Consider the following 27,923-nt stretch of genomic DNA (forward strand, 5'->3'; position numbering starts at 1 on the left):
AAAGCTTTTTATTTCAAACGTAACAGAGCCTTTAGTGCTTTGCTCAGCTTTGAAAAGGATAGGTAGGGCTTGCACTGGTGGCTTTCTGCAAACATTGCCTTAGGAACACACAAAGAGTCAACTAGCACCTACCGCACCCAACCAAGGAAGAACAACTTATCTTAAAGAGGTGGTAAAGATAAATAAATATACTGAGGCCCTCAGACAAATGATCAAACTATTTTGATTAAAGAGAATAGTGTCAACAATTTAAAACAAAACTTGACTTCATCACATTTTCCTTTCATTTTGTCCCTTGTGTGCAACTTGAGTAATTGAAGCTGTTTCCCTTTTTTAAGTCTTTCATGGGATGTGAGCGTCGCTGGAAAGGCCAGCATTTGTTGCCCATCCCTAATTTCTGCCATAATCAGTCCCAGAGATCCCAATTTGTTCACTTTCTTTTCCTCGTTAGATGTCTGCAAGTTTAAAACCCAGCAAAGACGGCAGATGGAGTGTGACATATTGTCTCGTCTTCATAAACCGTTCTGCAGCCGGAGGCCAAATGTATCAGCAGTCTGAGGAAGCCAAGGTGCAAAATTGAGACTAGGCCCCATTAAATCAGTAAGACCTGGCCCTCACAGCTAACCCAACCTGCCCAGTTGGTCTTCCTTAACTTCAAGGAAACATTTTAGGACCAGTGATACACTATGCTCGATACAAATTGGGGAATATGTTGGTGTCAATCAGCATCAGTTAGTTATCCACAAATAGGTAGAGGAATGCCCAAAGACACATGATTTAAAGTATATGCCAATGGGGTCTAATATTTCTCTCAAAAATGCAAATTAACTATAAATTTCGAGGAGGGAGAAATCTGCAATTGACTGAATTTTTAATTTTATATATATATATATATATATATATATATATATATATAACTATATAATGTCTTGAGAACTGGACAAATATCCAAAGTTGGTTGAGAAAATAGTAATTTAAGTTGCATCCTATTGGGTCTCTCAAAAACAACTCAAGTCCTTCATATACAATGAATAACTTTGAAGTGCAGTGAATGCTGTGAGGGAGAATTTCATGCATTGTTTGGAAGTGGAAGCGTTTAATTTATTTTTAAACAGGACTTATATCTCTGGAAGGAACAAAATGAAGGAAAGACCTTGGAACTTGACAATTCGTCCATCTTGTTGAAAGCAAACTGGTTACCAAGACTCGGCAAAGCCAACAGGTTGAAAGTCACTTTATCTTGTTTTGGCAATCTTCTCTTTAAGAATGTCGATCTGTCAGAGCAACTAAATAGGAAGGCCTCAACTAAACCTTGTCAGCTGTTATGATGTCACTGTGTGGAACCTGTACTGTTGAGAGAGTGCTCCCCGTCAATCTACATGCTCTCTGTGTTACTGAGTACAAACTTAGTATCAACAATTCTTGCTCGAAAACAATGTGTTTTATGCTCCCATTTTTTTTTTAAGTCTTAAAAAGTTATCAGTCTAGAGCACACGTGACAAAACTGTTCTCCCCCTCCCACTAAAAGAACATAACCTGTCAAAATATTCTCTTTTTTTTTCGATCAAGGTTCTGTAAAAATTTTCAATGAGGTCTTTTTCTTTTTTATAAAAATAGACTTTTTTAAACCCATTCACATCAAAGAGATCATCTCTTTGGCAAGATTTATTATAATATGAAAAGTCATCAAATGTTTTGCCAATGTTGTTTGTTAGAACCCTCCCATCCCCCAGCATGGAATTAAGGACTTTTTACAATAATCTATCTATCACAATAAATAGGAAGAGCTTGGAAAGGGGGAGACAAATGGTTAGAAGTCTGCATCATGTTCTTTCAACAGGTCTTCAGGATTTTTAGATACATCAGAAAGGGGATCACTTATGAATCTTTTTTTTAAAAAACCCTATACATTAATACCTTTCATTTCTCTTTTATCAGTCCTTCCACATTTAAAGGATTATAAGAGACATTTATGTTGTTATGAATACAGTAGACCCTCTCTATAACTGTCTTTGGCAGCTGTATGCAAGGCATACTTAAATAATAGGCAATGGTCATGATTTAACTCTACCTTTGATGTAATGACATTTTTGATCCTGATAATCCAGAACACACTTGTTTCTAGAACAATGCAACTCTGTATTCTGAATTTTATTTTTCTTAGAAAAAGAAGGTGAAATACATGGTTGAGAGGTGTTTTCATGTCATATGTTACAGCGGGCACTAATTGTAAAGTGAGAGGAGGAGTCAATATGTTCACTTTTCAAACCAACTCCCAATTACATTTCAATGGGATGGGGGTGGGGGGGGATTGACAAATTAATTTGGGATTGTGATGAAAACCAGTGAAGTTTTCAACTTAAAGGGAAGTGAGCTGAGCTGAATTGGCCCAGGAATAAATAACTTTTGAAGGAAAATCTTCTGTACTATCAATGACACATCTGAATTTTATATTTTGCCGTCTGAAGATAGTTTTTTTTTAGCAATTTGTATAGAGTCCTCCCTTATGTGGTATCATGAATAGCAACAGTGAGCTACACAAAGCCCTCTTGATCCACACTGTCACATCAAGGGACCCTCTGACCAGCAATTCAACCCAGCAACAAGAGACAACGGAAAGACCCCTGTAAGTGTACTTATGGGTAACGTTGAGTGATTGTGGGGCAATCCTGTAAAATATATTTTCCTTTCAATTCTTTGATGACCTCGGTTTTCTTCATTGCGATAAACTAACAAGGCTTTAAGGTTATGTTTTTCCCTGTAACTAACTGTAACATCTTCATCCTATAAATAGCTGTAAGGTTTGACTGCCAAATATTTTCTTGTAGTACAGTTGCCTGATGATTTTGTTAACCGTCTCAACTAAATGCTGTGGAAGTAGAATGAACCATGTAAGTTATCTATTGTACACTTCTGACTGGTTTATTAAAGCATAGCCTTTTCAATGAACTCGCACAGTAATAAAATGACAAGCATGTTATAGTGAGAGGTGTAGACTTCTGTAGCTTCCCTATCGATTAGGGAATGCATATTATGTCATTGAGCATAGTATAACATGGAGTATTATAGTGATGAGCCTTGTATAAATGGGGTGTTCTATATGGTGTCTATTAATAATGGAGACAAAAAGTGTGCATGAGTTATTGGTGGTTATGGTATATCAGTGACAGATTGTACAGTGTGTTACTGATTGGAATCATAAACAAGGTGTTATGTGTGAGGTTGTGGTGTATTAGATTGTTATAGAGAGAGTGATTTATTTGGTTTCCCTGTTAGAGAGAGCCACAAACAATCTGTGTACTATTAGAGGTGAAGAGTATATTATAGCGAAGGGCTACTCCACAAGAATAATGATGGGTAGCGTGAGCACTACATACTATCCTAAATCAGCAAAACTGAAGCATCACATAAGCTGCAAAATCTGTTGCTGGGAATCCAATATGGATTCAACTCCATGTGTAAACCCTTTAAACTGGAAAAAAGCCTCTGCACAGCCCTGATTCGCCTGTGACCCTGGTAGAGCCCTGGAGTGACATCAACATTTCCTCTCGACCTCTGACACTTGGGATGAGGTCACCTCAGCCCACGGTAGATCCTGATGTCCAAGGTCAGCGTTGATGTAAACACCATAGAGCCCAGATTTGCATTGCTGGAATCTGCCCTGTCTAAGTCACTTCTGTTGTCATTGTAATTGCAGTTAGAGAGGTTCCTGTTTCCCGATACTCAGAAACTATAGCGTGAGATATTTCCATATGGGTGAGGTGGGAGTGGGGAGAAGTGGGGTGGGGAGGGGGGGGGGGGGGTGCCAGGATTGTCTATGATTCTATTATATGATTTGATGAAATTATACCATTCTATGATATACTCACTGCATCTCAATCCCGGACTTCAATAAAAACCCTGAATCTCCATGATAAATTAGTACATCCTCAGAGAAACCGAGAAATCTATTGCAGGAATTGTATATATACTTGCAAGGTACATCTCCACACAAGATGTATTCAACCAAAGATACCCATTCCCAGACAGTGACCTTTCCTGCAGAGTTCCTGCCCAATACAGAAATTCCCAAATTATCAACAAAACTGCCGATTGTCACGTGTTTCTGCACTCATTATTGTTTCCCCTGCTCTCGATATCTTGGACTATCTCCATAATGCTGGGGGAGAGGAGAAGGAGGCGTAACTGAATTTAATCCCCATGGGTTACTCTATTTTAACCGCATTATGACTGTAACAATAATTCACAAGTAAAGGGGAAAGTGTAGATTATGACATATTATCAATACTGCGTCACTTTAAATTCTGTCTGTCAATAATGTGTGAAAATAGTGGATGATTCAAGATGGAACTCTTTGAAGTTGAAGTTTTCTTTGCAATGAAATCTCTACCTGCTGTGTTTGACCCCTTGTGCCTGGATGACTATCGAACATTTGGGAGAAATTCTGATAGCTCCCATCTTTTAGATTATGAGCTGTGGCCTTCTTGCACTTGACTGAAAAATAGGAATACTTGCATTTATATGACGCCTTATTGAATCATTTCAATTCGTGTCATGTGGTGAAGGCGCAGCAGGGATAATTATGTAGGTCAGTGGCGGGACGGAAAATGCACAAGTAATTATGTGTGCAGGCATGAGTTCATGTTCTACTTTTCTGATAATCGAACCCACCCAATTTTCATCCTATCGATATCATTGGAGTGGAAATCGGGCAATAGGGAATAAGGTTGGGAGTGGGGAAGCGATCCATTCTGCCACATTATCAACCAGGCAATAAAGATATAACAGGACTAGGTGGACAGACCTGGACAGAGCATGCTGCAGCGCCACCAGAGGTGGGAGGACTGCACAGCATGTGTTACTGTTACCTTTTAAAAGTAATGCAAATTGTCATTACCATTGTACTGTACCAAACTTGCCAATGCCACAAAAAACATTATTAAATAAACAGTAAATTAGGACAACCTGTTTCCACTTGTAGGAGGGATGGTAACCAAAGGACACAGATTGAATATAATTGGCAAAAGAAGCAGAGGGGGAGATGCGGAGAATTTTTTTTAATGCAGCGAGTTGTTGTGATCTGGAATGCACTGCCTGAAGGGATGGTGGAAGCAGATTCAAAGTTAACTTTGATAAGGGAATTGGATAAATACTTGAAAAGGATTTTTAAAAATGCAGAGCTATGGGGAAAGAACAGGAGAGTCGGAATGATTGGATAGCGCTTTCAAAGGGCCAGATGTCCACATGCTGTACTGTATCATTCTATGATTCGAAATTGTGACATGAAATGGACGCGACTAACAGCGAGCCTAGAAATTTCATCTCATGGATGCTAAATGTGTCTGTGTTGGATTCCCTGATCTGCGAGAGAGTTACTTTAAATGGGTTAACACCAGTGTTAAAATGTCGGCAAAGGAATTTCATACATTAAGTATTTGAAAGCTTGCATCACAAACAGTTCCTTGTCTATAATTGAATTAACCCTACTTATTTCTCATAAGGTTACTTCACTGTCCTCACCGCCCCCTGATTTCAGGCCAACACTCAATTACATAATTTGTTTGATTTTTTTTAAAGATTGTTTAAAGTAGAGATATATGGTAGCAAATTCACCCCCCCACCCCCACCCCCGGTCATTATGCCAAAATAGCAATAAAACCACTGCACTGATGCAACCCCTCCCCTTCCCCAGTGAATGGTAGAAATCTGAAATAAAAGTAGCAAATGTAGGGCACGCACAGCAAGTCAAACTGCGCCAGAAAGCAAGGTTCTGATGAGAGGTTAACGTTGAGATCTCCGCATCCCCTCCCCTCCTCCTGCTCCCTCTTCAGATGCTGACTGACCTGCTGCAGATTTCCAGCGTTTTCTGTTTGCAACTGGGCTGCAAACCTCACAAAATGTTTCTCCTGCTCGCCAATTTACCAAATGCCAAATAGGAATGAACATATCGACAGACACAGTAAGGGATTCAAAGAGGCAGCAATCTCTGATTATGAAAGAAAAAAGATTATTAAAGGTATTCGACTAAAGCGAGTTTGGACTTTAGGTAAGAAGTGATAAAATGTTCACTGTTTTGGTGTGATGGCTGCGTGGAGAAATCAGTCACTTGCTTTTCTCACGTCTGGAGCCAAGACCCTCCCTCCCTCCTGTGCCAATACGATTCATTACATGGTATAATGGGAATCTGCACACTTCTTTTCACAGGGATCCTAGCATGCGCATTTAGCATGATATTGTACCTGCAATAGTGTGTGATACATGTGTGTATATGCAAGTAAGTGTGTGTGTGTTTACATGAAAGAAGCAGAGTAGCCGATAAGACATTGATAAGTTGACTGCACCGCACCAGTGAGCATGTGTTACTATTACCAGTGCCAATATTGCTAGCCTTAGCTGACCTGTGGTATGGATGTGAGTAAGTGACAAAAAGGCTCATTCCATTGACTGCCAGTATTGCCAACTACTATATTCTGTCTGGCTGTTCAGTGGACACTGTTGGATTAGCCTGGAAAGCAGTAAGACACTGACTGTTGTAGATGATGGTTTCAGTGTGTGTATGTGTGTTGCATGTAGTGCATATGCAAGTGACAACTTTGACATTCACTTGTGCTAATCAGGCAATACTGAGTAGAGAGGATGGGAGTACCTTGGCATTTTTCCTTTTAGTTAGCATGGCATTGATGATTTTTGGCACGAGGAGGGACAGTGTGATAAATGTCGCATTGTAAAATACAGAGTGAGGAGCTGTGGCCTTTGATACACACCCCACGGGTAGTCAGTCTTCCAACAACATCGAGACCGTGAGTAGGCGGGCAGTCTCGTCCCACAGCTCCTGACCATGTGATCTATTTGGACCGTGCATGGGGTCATTCAAATCATCGGGGCTAAGATGCGAATTTTAAATTTAAACAGGCGTTAAACTGATGCATCATCCTACTGATGTTACCTTAAGGGGAAGTGTGCAGCATACAGAGAAACGCTTCCCCATTATAGATTTACTCTGACTTTTATTGGAAATTTTCCCCATGATATAAAATAAGAAAGTGTCACTGTGTGCAGTATAATGTTTGACATAATATGTTGTGTAGGTCTGTTAATTAAACCCATTGACTAATGTTATAAGATCTTGGGTTTGATTCCCAGTGGGGATCGCTGAGATTTTACTCTTTCTGCGGTGGATAGAATGAGTACCATGTCTTAAAATAAGAGAGCAGGAAGGAAGGTCGCTGCAGAGACCACGCTTGCCACATTCCTGCAATGTTTCCTGGCTGTTCAGCAATAAGACAGAGACTTAATATTATCCTACAGGCTTTCCATGCAGATTGGAGGCTGCCCTCTGTAGTTTCTCATCTTCACTATTGTCATTGGATTTATTTTTTTTTGGTAATTATGCTTAGACAATGACAAGATACTGATAGGAATTCAAATGGACACTCACTGAAAGGCTGCTTCCCCGTCTCGGAATGATGCCAAGTCAGCGGAGCTTGAGGGAAAGACCATCAGGAATTGGCTGTGATGGGCAAGGAAGGTGGACAGCACAAGAGTCGGATGTTGGTTCGTAGCCTGGTGCCCTGAGGTGAAGGTGCTGGCATTTACGTGAGATTGGTCGAGTCAGTGCACGGCATTAAGAACAATTTTCCTGTAAGAGGGACTGAACAATCCCCTCCCCCACTCCGCCCCCCCCCCCCCAATAGGAGACACACAAGCAAACAATGTGGAGCACGAGGGAAATTTGAGATGTGCAAAGGTTTTCCTGCTAAGGCATTTGTCAAGCATTCTCTCCTTCTTATACATACTCTCTGAGCCTTGCCATGTAAACAGCTAATTTTTAAATATGAAAAAGGTGCATGCTTTATTTTAGTTTATAAATATAAGGGATATCAAAGAACATTTTTTTTTTACATTATCTATCCTCCTGGAAGCTCAGTAACCTGTTTGCAACAGTTTGACAGGATGGTTCTTGTCCGTTAGCTATGTTTATGAAGAAACTTGTGTCATGTCTAACAAATTGGTAATGTCGCTTTAAGAATGAATGCTCAGGGATCATTCCATCCTGTCTAGGGGAGTTACGTTGGTAATCTAAACACTTTGCTTAAAATAGATAACCAGAGAGAACAGGTTAAAACCAGGGAGTGCAAGAAAAGCAGACTGTAAAAGATCCAGCCTCCACAACTTGCAGTCTCTGAGTTTATATGTCAGTATAAAAGATGCCCACTCACAGATGCTACACCTGGTAAAAGATGCCCCAGAAGACACAGACCATGCAACTGGCCACACAGTTGTCAGCTGCCCTCTGTTTACATACAAATTTTTTGGTGAACGCCATAACATTGTTTCAGTGATTTTTCCACATGGAGGAGGTCACATAACAATTTTTTAAGAAGCTATAATGTGTCCAACAAGTGTTTTTAAAATGGGATTAAAATCACTGTGGGGCACAATCACTTTAAAATGAGATTACTAAACTTACTTATTAAAGGGGAACTCTATCCTATTTGGAAAAGAAATAGTTTAATTCACAGAGACAATCCATTACCTAAGTGTTCTGAAACTGTAGGAAAATCCACTTTGCCTTGATGCAATTTTCTTCAGAGTGGTTCTTGCAGTGTGTGCTGACACAGGAATAGAATAAATCACAGCAGGGACTACATTTTGTTTTAAGCATTGAGATGCGAAATAGCAGTCCTACCAATGAGATCACAAGGCAATAATTTACACCCAAATATTCTTAATTATGCGCCCGAGCTCTTACAAAACTTACAAAGTGGGCTGTGCCTCTCACAACACCGAACACTTGGCAGATATTGCCGAATAAATTAGCGAAGACGTTTGATAATTAATCTACAGTAATGCACTTCAGTGTCTGACAAGCTAGTATTCTGCTATTCGGTATTGCACTTTTCTTTTTGATCTGAGTTAATAAAATTGTGGAAGGAACAAGAAAAAGAGAACAAAAAAAGGTAAATTAATTATGAGCTGCAATTCATAAATATTCCCCTTTAAAAGATTTTTTTTATATATCAATTGCAACCACACGACACTTCTGAAAACAGGTCTTAGTGAAAATGTTCTAAGTTTCCCATCTTTCTATTCTGCCCATCATTACAAGAGATAATCACCTTCAAGGAAGGTAGTTATAGTATTATTAGTATTAGGCTGGGTTAAAACCCCCTGTGTAGTATTGTTTTATACGTATTATATTCATATAGTAAGAGCTATGAAAAAAGTATTCAAAGTTGTTTATGAAATTGCTTCCTCGTTATTGGTTGTAAGATGTCCTGTATCAATATAACGCTAACACTGGCTCTTCAAAAAGTCTGGTTTTTTTTTTCTCTGTAAGCCCAGGTATATTAATGGATATTTTTTTGTTTTGTTTTGTTTTGTTCTGTTGCTGTGTGTGTTTGGTGGCGTACTGATTATTTTGCTTTACTTTTTTTTGTTATTTTTTTGTTTTTGTTGCGGAGGGTGCTTCTGTGTTTTTTTTTTTCTCTCTCGCGCCCGCGTGGACACCTTCACGACTTGTGTGTCTTGCTTGTCTTGAAGGACACCTGCAGGACCCGGTCGCCGAGGCGATAGCCATTCAGGCTGGCGATGGCCATGGCCGCCTCGTCGTAGTTGGTCATGGTGACGAAACCGAAGCCTTTGCACTTGTTGGTGTTGAAGTCGCGGATGACCTTGACGTTGGTGACCGCCCCGAAGGGTCCGAACAGCTGCCAAAGGACGCTTTCGTCTGCCTCGGGGGAGAGGTTGTACACGAAGATGCACCAGCCGGTGCCCGTGGGGCCCGAGAGGTTCACGCCGGCGAGGCTCGTCATCCCCTCTATTGTGATCGGAGAGAACCTGGTGGACAGAGAGAGAGGGCTGCTTGGGTGTGAATCAGATTTTCAACCATTTCACAAAATAAACAAAGCCCAGCATCAGCAGATACATGTTCAAGGTTTATTCTAGTTGTTGACCTCCTGTGGCATTGCTCGTGCACAATCAGGATGAACTGGACCTCCCTCCGAGTGCAATCGAGATGCTGCAAGTACAGGTATGGGGATCACAAGCTACGGAATCTCCATCTAGTGGTAGGAGTGTGTAGCTGCAGGAGCGACAAAACAGCTATGCCCATTCTAGCCCCTGTTACATGAATACTTTCCAACCCTTTCTCCTGTCTACTTGCTGACATTGCTGCCCACTTTTTTGATTATAGTATTTACAGGGAGCTTCACTAATATTACAGATGTTTAACTGCTTCGATAGCGCTGACACAGTAGCGACCAAAGCTTCTAGGAAAATGTTCTACTTGAGATGGACAAGGCAGGTGTCCTGTAGGAGAAGGCACCAAACAGCATTCTTCATGTTGAATTTGGTGTTGAGGTGATAGAGTTTGTTGGTGAATTAGTGGATCACTTCTTAGATGATTGGACAGCACAGAAACAGACCACTCGTTCCAAAGGTCTATGCCAGTGTTTATGCTCCACACAAGCCTCCTCCCACCCGTCTTCATCCATCACTATCAACATTTCCTTCTATTCCTTTCTCCCTCATGTACTTTTCGAGCTTCCCCTTAAATGCAACTATTCAATAGAGAGACTCCGCATTCTCACCACTCTCTTGGTAAGAATTGCTCCTGAATTCCCTACTGGACTATTTAGTGACTATCATATTTATGGCCTCTAAATTGATGTTTTTTTTAGATTAGAGATACAGCACTGAAACAGGCCCTTCGGCCCACCGAGTCTGTGCCGAACATCAACCACCCATTTATACTAATCCTACACTAATCCCATATTCCTACCAAACATCCCCACCTGTCCTTATATTTCCCTACCACCTACCTATACTAGTGACAATTTATAATGGCCAATTTACCTATCAACCTGCAAGTCTTTTGGCATGTGGGAGGAAACCGGAGCACCCGGAGAAAACCCACGCAGACACAGGGAGAACTTGCAAACTCCACACAGGCAGTACCCAGAATCGAACCCGGGTCCCTGGAGCTGTGAGGCTGCAGTGCTAACCACTGCGCCACTGTGCCGCCCGTTGGATGTTGGATGGTATCATGTAAACCTCATCCAATTCAAGTGGGCAGCATCAGATATGCCATGATTTAAGATTAATGTGGTGCCATAGAGTAGTTGTCCTTGACTAATCCACACTCTAGGTACTGGGCAAATAACAGAGAGGAACCTTGGGCCATCTACCCTACAGCAGCTAGTTCAGAGTGGGAAGAGACTGGGAGCAAATTATCTGTAGATCAGCCACAGTGCAAGGACATCAACAAATAGAAGAAACATTTAGGAAGGATGTGAGGGTCCTTGAGAGGGTGCAGAGGAGATTTACCAGAATGGTTCCAGGGATGGGGGATTTTAGCTGCAAGGTTAGGCTGGAGAAACTGGGGTTGTTTTCCTTGGAGCAAAGGAGATTGAGGGGAGATTTGATCGAGATGTACAAGATTGTGACAGGTTTAGATAAAGCAGATGAAGAAAAGCTGTTCCCATTAGCTGATGGTACAAGGGCTAAGGGGACACCGATTTAAGGTTTTGGACAAGAGATGCAGGGGGGAATATGAGGAAGAACGTTTTACGCAACAAGTGCTAATGACCTTGGTGATGGAAGCGGAGACGATCAATGATCTCAAAAGGAAATTGGATGGGCACTTGAAAGAACTAAACCTGCAGGGCTATGGGGAAAGAGCTGGGGAAATGGGACTGATTGGATTGCTCTACAGAGAGCTGGCATCGACTCGATGGGCTGAATGGCTGCCTTCTGTGCTGTTATGACTCTTTAAGCCCCTCACAAACATTTTATCTGGGTACTGCCATCTGGGAGGTCAGTTGATTGGATAACATATACATCCTTGAACCCTTAGGAAAAGCCTGCATCTTAATAACCAGGTACATAACCATACAATACCCAAGCAGCAGCCTACACGTGACAGGTTCAGATTCCAACACAAGAAGCAGTAACACTGAATTCAGTAAAATCTGCTAATATTGGGCAGACACCAGAAAAAACAATGACCGTGAAATTTGCCAGGGAAATTGTCAGTGAAACCTGGCTGGTTCACTCATGTCCCTTAGCATCCAGCCTGTACATCGCTCCAGTCTCCCACTACATTGACTCTTATGCCCTCTACAGTGGCATAACGAGCCACTCAGTTGCCATTCAAGAAGGTGGCCCACCACCAGGTTCTCAGGGCAACTAGGGATGGACAATAACTGCAGCCTCGTGAGCAAATTAATTAAAGAGCACAATGTTTGTTGAAGTATGCAGACCACAGATACAGAAACACTTTGATTTGCTTCAATGTAATCTCTTTCCTTATGATAGAGAACCGCTCAATTTAGCAAACTGGTGTTGCATTCCCAATTAAGTAGGGGAGGAAGACATTCTTGACAATGTTATGAGTGTGTGTGTGTTAGTACTAAAACGTGCCAATCATTTGTTGTTGACTATTAACTGGTACCTTAGTGGGTAGCACTCCTACTTTGTGTCAAAGTTCACATCCTACTCTTGAGCTCAAAATCTAGTCTGACATTCCCAGTGCAGTACGAAGGGAGTGCTGCACTGTCGATGGTGCCATCTTTCAGATGTGATGTTAAACCGGGGCCCCATCATCTGCCCTCTCGGGTCCCATGGCACTATTTTGAAGAAGAGGAGGGGAGTTCTTCCTGTTGTCTTGGGCCAATATTTATCCCTCAACCAACATCACTAAAACAGATTATCTGGTCATTATCACATTGCTGTTTGTGGGAGCTTGCTGGGCGCAAATTGCCTGCTGTGTTTCTAACATTACAACAATGACGACACTTCAAAGGTACTTCATTGGCTGTAGAGCACTTTGGGACATCCTGAGGTTGTGGAAGTTGCTATAGAAATGCAAGTCTTTCTTTCTATTAACTGAACCTTCAATTCTGTTTTGGAGATTTGGTAGCCGTGTAAGCTATGTCTCCCTTCAGCCAAATCAGGCACCTTTTCATGCAGGACCCTGAGACCTCACAGCCCAAGGTTACGTTCAGCTGATGAGGTCTTGTAGCACTCGCAGAAAACAAAAAAGACTTTAGAAAAAAAAGTGCCTGAGATCTGAGAAAAAAAAAGAACTAGGCAAATTCGGGCAGCACAGTGGCGCAGTGGTTAGCACCGCAGCCTCACAGCTCCAGGGACCCGGGTTCAATTCTGGGTACTGCCTGTGCGGAGTTTGCAAGTTCTCCCTGTGACCGCGTGGGTTTTCGTCGGGTGCTCCGGTTTCCTCCCACAGCCAAAGACTTGCGGGTTGATAGGTAAATTGGCCATTGTAAATTGCCCCTAGTGTAGGTAGGTGGTAGGGAATATGGGATTACTGCAGGGTTAGTATAAATGGGTGGTTGTTGGTCGGCACAGACTTGGTGGGCCGAAGGGCCTGTTTCAGTGCTGTATCTCTAAATAAAAATAAAATAAAAATAAAATTGGAATTCGAAAATAGCCATGAAAGAATTCAGAATAGCGCCTCACTGTCAGGAAAACTAATTGAAGTTATTTGAGCCAAAACAGTAGTTCCTTCACTGGGGAAACACATTCAAAGCCACAAGAGATGAATGGCTACCTCACTTTCATGATTGTACACCCAACCTTAGAGGAGCAACCTCTACCTCAACAGCTTGGTTTCCTGTCCATCATTCACACTAGTCAATGCTTATTGTACCTCTGACAATTTAAGGGGAAGATTAATCTTTAATCTAATCTAAATTAATTGAAACTACTCGCGAGCTGGGGATGGGAAAATTCCTGATTTGGAAGCTACGGCGCAGTGGCTGACACGGGAGACACAAGGTTGTGGGTTGCAGTCTCACTCTGGAGACTTGAGCACATAATCTAGGCTGGCACTCCCAGTGCAGTACTGAGGGAGTGCTGCACTGTCCAAAGTTGCTGTCTTCTAAATGTGATAATAAATGGAAGCCTTGTCTGCTCTCTCAAGCGGATGTAAACAATCCCATGGCACTATTTGAAGAAGAGCAGCGGAGTTCTCCTTGGTATCCTGACCAATACTTATTGCTCAGGCAACTGCTAAAACAGATGATCTGGCCATTCTCACATTGCTCTTTGTGGGAGCTTGCTGTGTGCAAATTGGCTGCTGCGTTTCCTAGAGTAGAACATTTTGGCTGGGATGTCCAAAGGTCATGAACGGTGCTATATAAATGTAAGTCTTTTATTTCTAGAATGCCGAAGTAGACAATCTCCCTCTGTTCATCTTGCCAGTCTAACTGGAATTAAATCCTGGTTGCAAGAGGGAGAAGGATAACCTTCGAATACACCCATCCAAACCGTCCAGTCAGGAACATCAAACTGAAAACTCTATGAAGAACACCTGTGTAGAACTGATGCACCAATCTCAAAATCCTAGTGATCCCAGGATATGTCTGGTTGGTCCTAATCAACTATGCAATCAAAATTTCAGGAGGCACTTTACGTTCTCACTGAACGTACTGGGATCAATATTAAATTTCAGTTACCTGCGGCAAGCCTCGGACTACATTAATCTCAGTGCACTTTTTTGGGACTAAAACAAATTTTTCTAAGAGTGTCAAGACAACTCCATGGCCGTGTTGTGCATAATTTCATAACTAAATGCAAATTGTGGATAAGATTAATTTGTTAATTGCCCAAAAAGGAAAGAAAGCGTTATCTAAAATCCAGTTGAATTGGCAAAATTACCTTCTTCTCCTATTTGTTTCAACGTACTCCCCATGTGGTACGTCATTGTTTGGAATATAATCAAATATAATTCAGACATTTTAGTTTTTGATGGAAGCATGTTGCCTCACCACATCTGAAAGTGTTTCAAACTGCTCCACGCCCAATAAGCTACTTTCTATGTGCAGCCACTGTTGTTTAATAGGTTGTCATGCAGCCAATTTGCATGAAGTGAAGTCTGTCAAACAGCAATTACTGAAATGGACGGATAAGCTGGCTTTGATAGTGTTACGTTGAGGGAGGAACACTGACCAGGATATTGAGAAACCACCCTCCGGAAAGCAGCATGGGACCTTCAGCATCCACCTGAATGACTGCAATAGTCAGACAGAAACTCAACTCAATATTTTGTTCAAAGTTTGGGGTCTCTGACAATGCAGCACATTTAACCAGAAGAATATTCAAACCAGCACTTTAGAAAAAAAAAAAGACCCAAAAATTCTTGAGATATGGGCTTCCCCAGCAAGCCCAGAATTTATTACAGCGTCCCTAGTTGCCCTCAAAAGAGTGGTGGGCCTTCTACAGATTATATGGTGAAGGCACTCCCACTATGCTGTTAGTTAGGAAGTTCCAGGATTTTGATCCAGCAACCATGAAGGAGCAGGTGATGCATATCCAAGGTGGGATGGCATGTTGCTTGTAGGGGAACTTGGAGGTGGTGGTGTTCCCATGTACCTGCTGCCCTTGCCCTTCTAGGTGGAAGAAGTCATGTGTATGGTACATTGTGCATTGTGTTGCAAATTAAAGTCAACAGCACTGTCCCTTTCGGGATGAGGAAAAATTGGAGTTGGACATCAAAAATAACTCGAATTGAGTTGATTCAATTCAGCTCAGATTTCCTGAACATCTGCAGGGAAACATCAGTTCAACAAGAAAGCCTCAGTGACACCAAGAACAAAGTTTGGAGCCGAGTGAAGATTACTCTTGTGATACTGAACTAAAAGCGCTTTCAAATGATGACATCCAAGCAAAGTCAATGTTCCACGAGAGGCTCATTCTGTCATCCACAGAGTGTTTTTACACCTGTGAACAGTGCCAGCCGCAGCAGAACATTCCCGGTAATTTTGCTTCACACCTAATTTCTATCTTATTTCAATATTGAAACGTTAGTTGCATAGTGAAAAAAATCATCTGAAATTATTGAACCAAATTTCAAACGTTGACAGGTATATTGTAGATCATTTCATGTACTTCATTTAACAAAGAAATGTGAACTTGCATTTATGTAGTGCCTTTCACAATCTCAGGACGTCCTAAAGTGCTTCGCAGTCAATTAAGTGCTTGGTGTAGACCCTATTGTAATGTACGGCATATTTAAAGCTTTTGCAGGGCCTGACTGTAGTTTGCCTCACTCTGATCAGTCTATGTACAGGAACACAGGTTCACTTCTTTTCTGTTCCAGATGTTATCGTCTCCCTCTCTTTAGGCTTTTCTCCTTTCGACAATTTCAGTTCCGAACCATTGCTCCCATTTTTTTTTGGACAACCTTCCACCCTAGGCAGACCTTCCCTTTTGCTCTTTCCTCCCCACCCCTCCCCCCAGCCACTCTTCCCCTGCCTCTGTTCCTGCTTAAAACAACAGTTGAGGCCTGAGGCCTTTCATCAGAACTGGAAAACGTTAGAGAAAATTAAAATCCCCTCATTTAAACCACTGTATGTTTGCTACTTGCTGGTCTAATATATACAACCTACCAATTCACAGCTGTTACCAGGGGGCCTATACACCACTCCCACTACAATCTTAAATCCTTCCCAGTCCTGAAGCATGTGAGGGTCCTTGAGAGGGTGCAAAGGAGATTTACCAGAATGGTTCCAGGGATTTTAGCTACAAGGTTAAGTTGGAAAATCTGAGCTGGTTCTTCTTTGAGCAAAGGAGATTGAGGGTAGATTTGATGAGGTGTACAAGGTTTCGATAAGGTAGACAAAGAAAAGCTGTTCCCATTAGCTAATGGTACAAGGACTAGGGGACACAGATATAAGGTTTTTGGCAAGATGTGAGGGGGGGAGATGCGAGGAAGAACTTTGTTACACAGCGAGTGGTAATGACCTGGAATTCGCTGCCTACGAGGGTGGTGGAAGTGAAGATGATCAATGATTTCTGAAGGAAACTGGACGGGCATTTGAGGGAAATAAACTTGCAGGGCCATGGGGATAGGGGAGGGGAATGGGACTGACTGGATTGCTCTACAGAGACAAGGCATGGACTTGATGGGCTGAATGGCCTCCTTCTGTGTCATAATGAGTCTATGACCATTTCTCTCTCCACAGATGCTGCCTGACCTGCTGAGCACTTTCCGCTTATATCCCAACTTCACTGCGATTGGCTTCTGGAAGTATGATCTCGCAGTCAAACCCAACTTTCATCCCAATGACCCAGGTGAGAATGATGCCTCCCGATGTGAGAAATTGCAAGAAAGAATATATACCTTAACATTTCACACCACATCCTATTAGCTCAGTAACACACTGAGACTCTGGGCTAATGAATCAATGATGCTTGGAAAAAAAAATGATTTCATCTGATTTGGTAGCAGAAAATGACAATCACCTGCCAACCTTCAAACTTCCTTTCCCGACACCAATTAACTTCTTCTTGACCTTAGGTTGTCCCTACTTACAGCAATGATATGGTAGTTTACTGATTGTCCATATGTTATATGTGGTAGTCTAATAGACATCTGTATTTGCGACATGATTGTGTAATGGGTACCTGTGTGTTCTCTATGATAGTATGGTGAGTACCTCTATATTCTATATTATTTAGTGAGTATCTGTATTTTTATATAAAGTCAAGGGAAATGACAATTAGGAGAGATATAAAACAAGCTACTGAAACTTGATCACCCATGTTGCACACAAAGATTGTCAACTTGCCGCACAGGTGTAAAACTGTGGAGCAACAGAGTTAAAGAAACCGCCTGAATTTAATCATCCTTGAAGTGGACAGAAATTCAAATTGGTCAGTCGCCAGAACAAAAAAATAAAGAAATACTTGCATTTCTGAAGCACCTTTCACAACCTCAGGACATCCCGAAGCACTTTACAGCCAATGAGTTGCTGTTGAAGTGTGATTGCTGTTGTAATGTGGGAAACGCGGCAGTCAATTTGTGCACAGCAAGACCCCACAAACAGCAACGTGGTAATGGCCAGATAATTTTGTTTTCAGTGATATCTGCTGAGGGATGAATACTCAATAGGACACTGGTGAGACCACCCTGACTCTATGGGATCTCTTGTGTCCACCAGAGCGGAGCCTTGGTTTAAACATTTCATCTGAAAGGTGGCAGCTGAGACAGTGCAGCACTCCCTCAGTACTGCACTGGAGCTTCAGCCTAGATTTTTTTGCTCAAGTATCTGGAATGTAACAAACTCACAATTGTTTGCCTTAGCGACGAGAGTGCTAGCCACTAAACTGCAGTTGACTCTTAACAGACAGCTAATACACAATGACAATTTCACCTCTGAATGCAGGTAGAAATTCTACCCCAGTGATTGTACGGGGTGGAAAGACTGAGTGAGGTAACTAGAACAACAGTACTGAGGTTATGAGAAAACAAGTTAGAGCAGTAGAATGTGCAGTGAGTCTCGGTTACAACAGTGAAGGTGCAACCAAGAGAAAGCATGTGCAAGATCGAGTGTGTAGAGCTTATAAAGAATGAGGAAGGGGATTTCAAAGAAGATTTCACCTATCCAATCTCTTGACTTCTTTGAAGAAGTAATATCATAGGAAGACGTGAGCAACCATATATGGCAGTCTATTTGGATTGCCAAAAAACAAAGCCTTCCTCACAAAAGGGTGCTACTAAAACTGAAAACGATGAGAATGGAAGGAAAAACTTTTACTGTGGGTAAGAAATTGGTCGATGGAAAGGAAACCATGGGTACCAGTTAGAGAGTGGTGTCAGGATAGGGAGTGATGTCAGGTTAGGGAGATATACTAAATAGAGTGCCCGTGAATTGATGCTGGGGCATCTGTTCTTCCTAGTCTACATGAGTGCCTTGGATTTAGAAACCCAAAGCAAAAATGCATGAAGCTGGGCAAGGAGTGGAGGTGTTTCACTTGCCAAGGATCTGGAAAAGTAGATAAAATCTACAAAAGTGGAAAGCAGCTTTGGATAAAATAACAAATGTGAAATACTACAATAGGGAGGGAAAATAGGTGCTATGAAATGCATAAACGCGTAAAATGCCGTGGATAGAGTAGAAATAGTTAAAATTATGCAAAGTGTTTGGGTGCGATAGAAGATTCAGCATTCATGCTAATCACTGTGGAGAACAATAAGAGAATGCTAAATTCTACTTCCAGATCTGTCGAGTGCAAGCTGGAAAACATCAATGCCAGAACTGCTCAGAGTCCCGTTCACATCATATCTTAACTGCCGACCTCAATTTTGGTCAGCAAGACTTAAGGGAACCATTCAGCCATGAAGGCAATGTACTGAAGAGCCAAGAAATTGATCTCAAATGATTAAGTTGTGATGAAATAATGGAGAACCTTTAGCCTTGAAAGCAGGCAACTGAAGGGTGATGTTTTAGATGTATAGGAGATTTTAAATTGCATAGATAAATCCAGAGTACTGCTACAAGGTAAAACAGGACAACCGTGGGGGTTGGCATATGGTTAAAACTGGTGAAAGGGCATTTAAAGACAAAGTTAGGCAAAGGGTGATGAATTCATGCAATAGTCTTCCAGATTGGATAGCGGAAGCAAAAACCTTAGTCTCATTCAAGATTCAAGTTCCACAATTTGATGGAAAAAGGTACATTTTCTACTCTGGATGGGGGAGGGCTAAGATCGGGCAAGTGTCTTCCCTCACCAGTGTCTATTTTGTGAGGATTCAGGGGAGCATTGCACCCAAGCAGTATTAATGATATAGAGAAAGACAAGCAAGGTGGTTGCAGAGATAAGGTAATGGAGACTCGAGATAACAGCAGTGTTGTTCATAGGATGCCCAACTTTTTCTTGAATCCTGTACAGGGCTGCAAGACAGAAGATCCCAGTGCTCGGAGGTAATTTTGAAGTACTAGCCAGAACAATTGAGTAGTTGAGGGCATAAAGGAGGAAACCAATTTTTTGTGAAGACATCTTTAGCAAATAAGGAGATGGAGTTTCACTTGAATTTAGACATGTCTGTGTAGCTGAAGCTATCAAATTCATTGTATGCAAACTGCATGGAGAATTTCTGAGAGATGTGGTAAAGTTTGTACATAAGTGTTTATCAGAGATAGTGGACAAAAAGTATTGTCAGCGAAGATTACTGGTGGACACATTACAGCTAATTTTAGCAATTGCTGGTGAGAGTCTTGATACATACAATGTCGAACATACCACACAGAAATAGGCCCTTCGGCCCAACCAATCTATGCTGCCGTTTAGGCGCCACTTCATCCTTGATAGACTTGTGTCTTTGAGGAGGGTTAAAATATGATTTGGTCATTTCACCGAGAGCGAGTAGGAGGTTCTGCAATCTGCGTGTCTATAATCTGAAGGAAACTGATAACCGGTGAGTGAATCATCAAGAAAGAAAGTGGGTGATTGGAGGAGGAGGCTTACAGTGTGAAGAAGGAACTGAACGGGGGAGAGAGCAGAAACTCAGGGAATTCCTGATTTAATGGAAAGGTAGAGGATGAATCATCAACTGCAGCGCTGATAAAACAATTTCAGAGCAAACTATTTACGCATGAACACAAGAGAAAATGTGATAGTAACTTGTTTTGCGTGCAAAGCACCAGATGCAAGCAAAGTCTTGGATCTGACCAAGCTAATGAGAGATGATTCACCATTGTTTAAGAGATGAGCTGCAGAGATACCTAACATAGGCAGTGAGATTACCAATATCCCTGAACTCGAGGCTAAGTGAATGGGAGAATTCTTCTCACCTTAGTTCCTGTCAGACCATTTTCAGCTCATTAATTTGCACAGAGCAAACTAATTAATATCCCCGACCAATTAGGGAGGGAGGGTGGGATGATGCATTCATTCTGTCAAAGGAAGATTTCTAATTAATGGGACCACAGCATGGATTACAAAGGTTCACCAGCACTACTTGGATTTTTGAAGCTGCACTAACCACAGGAATGGAGAGGAGACCTGGAAAGGCTGCACTGCACCCTCCTGCCCCCACCTCCCCCCTCCCCCCCACCCCCCCCAACGTCTTGTACTGTTACCTGAAGGTCCTGAGGGGCTGCAGTGAGGCGAGCTCTCCCAAGGACAAGAGGAAGAGGACATCCTCTCCAACCAAGCAGGCACATTGGAAATGGCATAGGAAGGCAGCAGTAGCAGTGTGCTCCCTCCGACCTGGAGACAGTGTACCAAGAGGATCCAGAACCTCAGGAGGGCATGACAGGGGAGTGGCATAACACCCTCAGGCGCCAAGCCCCACACTCTGACTTGCCCAGCATTCTCCTGCACAGCACTCCTCAGGTCAACACACCTTGCAGCTCCACTCACTCCTCTCTCTGCAGGCACCTGACATCAGAGAAGAGAGTGCACAACTTGGCGAGAGACAGAGACCTGGGGGCGGGTGGGCGGGGGTGGCCCTCCAGTGATGGGCACCTTGTCGGCCATTGGCAATGTGTGCCTACCTGCTCCAATGGGAAGGAGACCTTGTTCCAGGAAGCTTCAGATGTCAGCAGTGACCTGCCGTGAGAGCCAGAGCCTCCTGAGGCAGCGGTGCTCAGACATAGAGTCATAGAGAGATACAGCACTGAAACAGGCCCTTCGGCCCACCGAGTCTGTGCCGACCATCAACCACCCATTTATACTAGTCCTACATTAATCCCGTATTCCCTACCACGTTCCCACCTTCCCCTACCACCTACCTACACTAGGGGCAATTTACAATGGCCAATTTACCTATCAACCTGCAAGTCTTTGGCTGTGGGAGGAAACAGGAGCACCCGGCGGAAACCCACGCGGTCACAGAGAGAACTTGCAAACTCCGCACAGGCAGTACCCAGAACCGAACCCGGGTCGCTGGAGCTGTGAGGCTGCGGTGACAACCATTGCCACATGTCGAGAGAGCTGATCCTCTGCCTGTAGACCCAGTGTTGGGGGTCTCATCTCCTTCCAGCTGAATCTCAGTGTCTGACCCATCTGCTGTCTCTAGGGGCATGTGGCTAAGCAGAAGGCTGCTGGTGCTGCTGCTGGTGTTGCTCCAGCTGCTGCTGGAGCTGTTGGCGGTGGTGTGGTTTCTGCTCTTACCCCTCAGCAGAGGTGGAAGGCAGAGCTGCAAAAGTCTTGGAGAAGGCTGGCAACAGGGAAGTGCAGCTGAAGATAAGTGAAGTGCTCAACAGCAGAAGGACCTTCCAAGAAGGCGGCAATCACCTGTAAAGTAGTGATCGCACTCTCTGAGAGAAGAAGTGCTTTGAACAGCAGTTTATCAATGGCCGAACTGGAGCTCTTCAGTGGAACTGATCAAAGCCTTCCCAGCTGGTCAGTTTCACTGAAGAAGCTCCTTCCTGCTGTGCACTCGCCTCGGTGACCTTGGCGATGGTCAGACACAGGGTGGAACCCGTGCTCTGTTGGGAAAGAAGGAATTCATGTTTAAAAAGGCTTCGAATTGCCTTCTTAATCGCCTCAATTGCTTTCGCGCCGGGGGTTCCCCGCTGGACTCGCAACCCACTCCGGGGAAAACCGCAACAGGGCAGGATCACACCGGGATCCCGACCATCATCAATTTCCGGGACTTTCCCACCCACTCGCTTTGGAACCCGCCTCCTCTGGGCTGTGAAAATTTTGTTTCCAATTGCCACACCTTTATGAACAAGACTGTCTACTCTCCAGACGCGGAACATGAAAATGCCAGACTAGTACATTAGAAAGTGTTCTTCTAAAATGAGAGATAAAGCCTATTACTAGGTCACAGGGAGGACTGACATTCACTCTATACTTAACTTTAACTCTTAACTCTTGCCAAACCTTAATTGGGTGTACTTGATGCTGAGACCCAGTGAACATAATTGGAAAATATAAACATAAAATTAATCAAATGGACATTAAAAGCAGGCAAAATATGCTGTTAAGTTGTATAATTTTGCTCCATTAATTTCAAACACAATACCATAATTGTTCCAATATTTGTCTGTAATTGTTAAGCTGTCAGATGGAGGATGGAAAACACGGATGAGGATGTTGATGTCCGCAACCTAGATCTTTCTGCCCTGTCAAATCTAGTGTTCATGGATTGAGAGAGAAAAAGAAAGACTTGCATTTCTATAGCACCTTTCATGACCTCCGGACACCCCAAAGCGCTTCACAAATAATGAAGTATTTTTTGATGTGTAGTAACTCTTTTTAATGTCGGAAATGCGGCAGCCAATTTGCGCACAGCAAGCTCCCACAAGCAGCAATGCGATAATGATTGGGCAGTCTGTTTTAGTGATGTTGGTTGAGGGGTAAATGTTGACCAGGGCACCGGGGAGAACTCTGTACACACTATCTGCTCTTCTTTGAAATCGTGCCATGGGAGCTTTAAGCCCACTGGAGAGGGCAGACGTGACCTGGGTTAATGTTTTAATCAAAAGACAGCACCTAAGACAGTGCAGCACTCCCTCAAGAGTGTCAACATACGAATTAGGAGTAGGCCTATATTACGGGCTCAAGTCTATGGACCCAGAGGCTTTAACCCAAACTTTCTGACTGAGAGGGAAGAGTGCTACCCACTGAGCTCCAGCTGACTGTGTGTTTGAGTTCTACAAAGATGCTTTTATACTGCAATGCGTTAGTACCTATAGCCATATAAGCATCATCCAAATACATATCAAATTTCTTTGTGGGAGCCTAGCTTCCTTTCATTTTCACAGGAGAAGACATATTCCAATACATGGTACAATACATGGAGCTTCCTCACAGTGTGTACAAAGTGTGCTATTCCCTATAAATATAAAAGTATTTTGGACATAGGTGCATGAGGAATAAGATTGAAATTTCCTGAAGACACTGGATTAGGAGGAAGTTTCATGAGAGCAGGTTAGCAGAATGGCCAAGTAGGTGGGAGGCACAGTTCACAGCTAAAAAACTAAATAATACATTATTGAGAAAAAGAACAGTGAAGAATATAAAGCCTAAACACTAAAACCTAAAAATTCGGACCTGTGGTAGGGCACAGGGTACATGGCCTATGCTTAGATGGAGAAGCCTGAGAGGCCCCTGATAATGGGCCTCAGGCCTCCTTTCAGTGGGGTCGTTGTGGTGTGAACAGCTAGCTGGTGAAAAGGAGACCATTGCTCGCGTCAGTGGGGTTTGGGGGTGGTGGAGGTAGGAAACCGGTGGAGGGGGCAGAATCAGGGAGGAGGCTGGAGGAGACAGTCGCAGGTTGAGGGTCAGGACCGTTGACAACCGAGGGTGGGGAGGGCGATCGCTGGCTCCTCAGGGCAAACCAATCTCAAACAAGCCTTTACTTGCCTGTTCAAAACACTTTGATATTACAGGAAGCTCCATGTACTGTACCATGATGAACTCGTCCTCTCAACAGTTTTTTTTCTTTATCTTGAATACTCCTGCTCCTGTTAAATTGAAAGGAAGCTAGGCTCCCGCAGAGCAATTTGATATTTATTTGGATGATGTTTATAGGACTAACGCATTGCAGTATGAGCATCTTTGCTTAACTCAAACGCAGCCTTTGTTTCAGCTTTGGACCCTGGAAGCCCATTTCCTTCACCATAGGCGGCGAACTTCCAGTTGGAAACAAGCACATGCTTTCTGACCGCCATTTTGGGGGCTTTGTCAGCCAGTTAGCGCCCGAGAACCAGACACTGTACGGCTGAATTTTTGGGTCTATATTTCTCAAGAGTGGAGTAACAGGGTGATTCTCGACAGGGGCGAGAGTAACAGGGTAGTTGTTATGGGGGACTTTAACTTTCCAAATATTGACTGGAAATACTATAGTTCAAGTACTTTAGATGAGTCAGTTTTTGTCCAGTGTGTGCAGGAGGGTTTTCTGACACAGTATGTAGACAGGCCAACCAGGGGCGATGCCACATTGGATTTGGTACTGGGTAATGAACCCGGCCAGGTGTTAGATTGAGATGTAGGTGAGCAGGTGAGGTTTACCTTAGCGATGGGCAGGGACAGGTATATACCACAGGGCAAGAATTATAGCTGGGGGAAAGGAAATTATGATGCGATTAGGCAGGATTTAGGATGCGTAGGATGGGGAAGGAAACTGCAGGGGATGGGAACAATCGAAATGTGGAGCTTATTCAAGGAGCAGCTACTGCGTGTCGTTGATAAGTATGTACCTGTCAGGCAGGGAGGAAGTTGTCGAGCGAGGGAGCCGTGGTTTACTAAAGAAGTTGAAGCGCTTGTCAAGAGGAAGAAGAAGGCTTATGTTAGGATGAGACGTGAAGGCTCAGTTAGGGCGCTTGAGAGTTACAAGCTAGCCAGGAAGGATCTAAAGGGAGAGCTAAGAAGAGCAAGGAGAGGACACGAGAAGTCATTGGCGGATAGGATCAAGGAAAACCCTAAGGCTTTCTATAGGTATATCAGGAATAAAAGAATGACTAGAGTTAGATTAGGGCCAATCAAGGATAGTAGTGGGAAGTTGTGTGTGGAATCAGAGGAGATAGGGGAAGCGTTAAATGAATATTTTTCGTCAGTATTTACAGTAGAGAAAGAAAATGTTGTCGAGGAGAATACTGAGATTCAGACTACTAGGCTAGATGGGATTGAGGTTCACAAGGAGGAGGTGTTAGCAATTTTGGAAAGTGTGAAAATAGATAAGTCCCCTGGGCCAGATGGGATTTATCCTAGGATTCTCTGGGAAGCCAGGGAGGAGATTGCAGAGCCTTTGTCCTTGATCTTTATGTCGTCATTGTCGACAGGAATAGTGCCGGAAGACTGGAGGATAGCAAATGTTGTCCCCTTGTTCAAGAAGGGGAGTAGAGACAGCCCTGGTAATTATAGACCTGTGAGCCTTACTTCGGTTGTGGGTAAAATGTTGGAAAAGGTTATAAGAGACAGGATTTATAATCATCTTGAAGGGTAGGTCGTGCCTCACAAGCCTTATTGAGTTTTTCGAGAAGGTGACCAAACAGGTGGATGAGGGTAAAGCAGTGGATGTGGTGTATATGGATTTCAGTAAGGCGTTTGATAAGGTTCCCCACGGTAGGCTATTGCAGAAACTACGGAAGTATGGGGTTGAAGGTGATTTAGTGCTTTGGATCAGAGATTGGCTAGCTGAAAGAAGACAGAGGGTGGTGGTTGATGGCAAATGTTCATCCTGGAGTTTAGTTACTAGTGGTGTACCGCAAGGATCTGTTTTGGGTCCACTGCTGTTTGTCATTTTTATAAATGACCTGGAAGAGGGTGTAGAAGGGTGGGTTAGTAAATTTGCGGATGACACGAAGGTCGGTGGAGTTGTGGATAGTGCCGAGGGATGTTGTAGGGTACAGAGGGACATAGATAGGCTGCAGAGCTGGGTTGAGAGATGGCAAATGGAGTTTAATGTGGAAAAGTGTGAGGTGATTCACTTTGGAAGGAGTAACAGGAATGCAGAGTACTGGGCTAATGGGAAGATTCTTGGTAGTGTAGATGAACAGAGAGATCTTGGTGTCCAGGTACATAAATCCCTGAAAGTTGCTACCCAGGTTAATAGGGCTGTTAAGAAGGCATATGGTGTGTTAGCTTTTATTAGTAGGGGGATCGAGTTTCGGAGCCACGAGGTCATGCTGCAGCTGTACAAAACTCTGGTGAGACCGCACCTGGAGTATTGCGTGCAGTTCTGGTCACCGCATTATAGGAAGGATGTGGAAGCTTTGGAAAGGGTGCAGAGGAGATTTACTAGGATGTTGCCTGGTATGGAGGGAAGGTCTTACGAGGAAAGGCTGAGGGACTTGAGGTTGTTTTCGTTGGAGAGAAGGAGGAGGAGAGGTGACTTAATAGAGACATATAAGATAATCAGAGGGTTAGATAGGTTGGATAGTGAGAGTCTTTTTCCTGGGATGGTGATGGCAAACACGAGGGGACATAGCTTTAAGTTGAGGGGTGATAGATATAGGACAGATGTTAGAGGTAGTTTCTTTACTCAGAGAGTAGTAGGGGCGTGGAACGCCCTGCCTGCAACAGTAGTAGACTCGCCAACTTTAAGGGCATTTAAGTGGTCATTGGATAGACATATGGATGAAAATGGAATAGTGTAGGTCAGATGGATTCACAGGTCGGCGCAACATCGAGGGCCGAAGGGCCTGTACTGCGCTGTAATGTTCTAATTCTAATTCTAACAGGGAGATCTGGGGTGACAGATAAATAGATCATTATACATGGGAGAACAGGTTGAAAAGGCAAATGACATTCTGGGCTTTGCAAACAAAGAGGATTAAAAAGAAATACAAGGAATTGATGTTGAATTTTGACCGGACATTGGAGTATTGCCTGTAATTCTAGATGTTTCCCTATATAAAGCACATTAGAGTCCTGGAAATTGTTCAATGAAGATTAACTAGGAATATCCCAGGAATTACATATTATCGTAATGACGATAGGCCCTAATGAAGGTACTGAAGTGTTTTCCGTTAGAACAGGGAAGGATAGGGGTTGTTTTTGTCTCAAAGAAGTTTTCAAATGGTGAACGATTATTTTCACTTGGCTAATTATTGACAAGAGGGTGAGACTGGGGAATACGATGCTCGGGGAGAAATGAAAATCTTTTCACACACAGAGTTTATCGGAGCATGGAATGCTCTACTGCAAGTGGGTATTATTTAAGAAAGGAATATAGAAAGATTTTGGGAAATATTATTAAAGTAGTTAGCTCCAGTTGAAGAGCTAACACTGGCATAGTTGCAATGGAACTACATGGGCCGCCTTCGTATGCCCTATATGGAAGGTGTACTGTTCCTGTATAACAAATACAGACTATTACTCTCTCTATTAAATATGTTATGTGCTATGCTCTGTAGTATACAGAGATTGTGCTTTTCTCCTCTTATATCTACAGGATATGTTATTCCCTATCATACCACAGAATCTTATGGCACTGAAGGAGGGCATTCGGCCCATCGTGCTCATGCCAGCTCTCTGTAAGAGCAATCCAGTTAGTCCCACTCCCCTACTCTTGCCCCATAGCCCTGCAATTTTTCATTTTCGATTTCGGGGGGAATGGGACTGACTGGATTGCTTTACAGAGAGCCAGCATCGACTCAATGGACTGAAAGGCCTCCTTCTGTGCCCTAATGACTCAATGAGTCATTATATCAATGACTCAC

The 27,923-nt window shown here is 43.0% G+C and overlaps 1 protein-coding gene across 5 annotated transcripts in view; it reads right to left on the reverse strand.

The window, feature by feature from the left end:
- Window positions 1-9,497: 9,497 nt before the first annotated feature.
- elavl3 (ELAV like neuron-specific RNA binding protein 3) overlaps window positions 9,498-27,923 on the reverse strand; it is a 54,728-nt gene continuing 36,302 nt past the window's right edge. For 2 of the 5 annotated variants that reach the window (XM_068020807.1, XM_068020809.1), the window contains 2 exons: window positions 21,303-21,305; window positions 9,498-9,840 (listed from right to left, as the gene is read on the reverse strand). In XM_068020807.1, coding sequence (XP_067876908.1) covers window positions 9,513-9,840; window positions 21,303-21,305 — 331 coding nt within the window. In that variant the 3' untranslated portion in view covers window positions 9,498-9,512. Of the gene's footprint in view, window positions 9,862-21,302; window positions 21,306-27,923 lie in introns of all 5 variants that reach the window. The other 3 variants (XM_068020806.1, XM_068020808.1, XM_068020805.1) reach the window with 2 other exon arrangements.

The sequence above is a fragment of the Heterodontus francisci genome, chromosome 43, assembly GCF_036365525.1.
Source record: "Heterodontus francisci isolate sHetFra1 chromosome 43, sHetFra1.hap1, whole genome shotgun sequence".
Lineage (NCBI taxonomy): Eukaryota > Metazoa > Chordata > Chondrichthyes > Heterodontiformes > Heterodontidae > Heterodontus > Heterodontus francisci.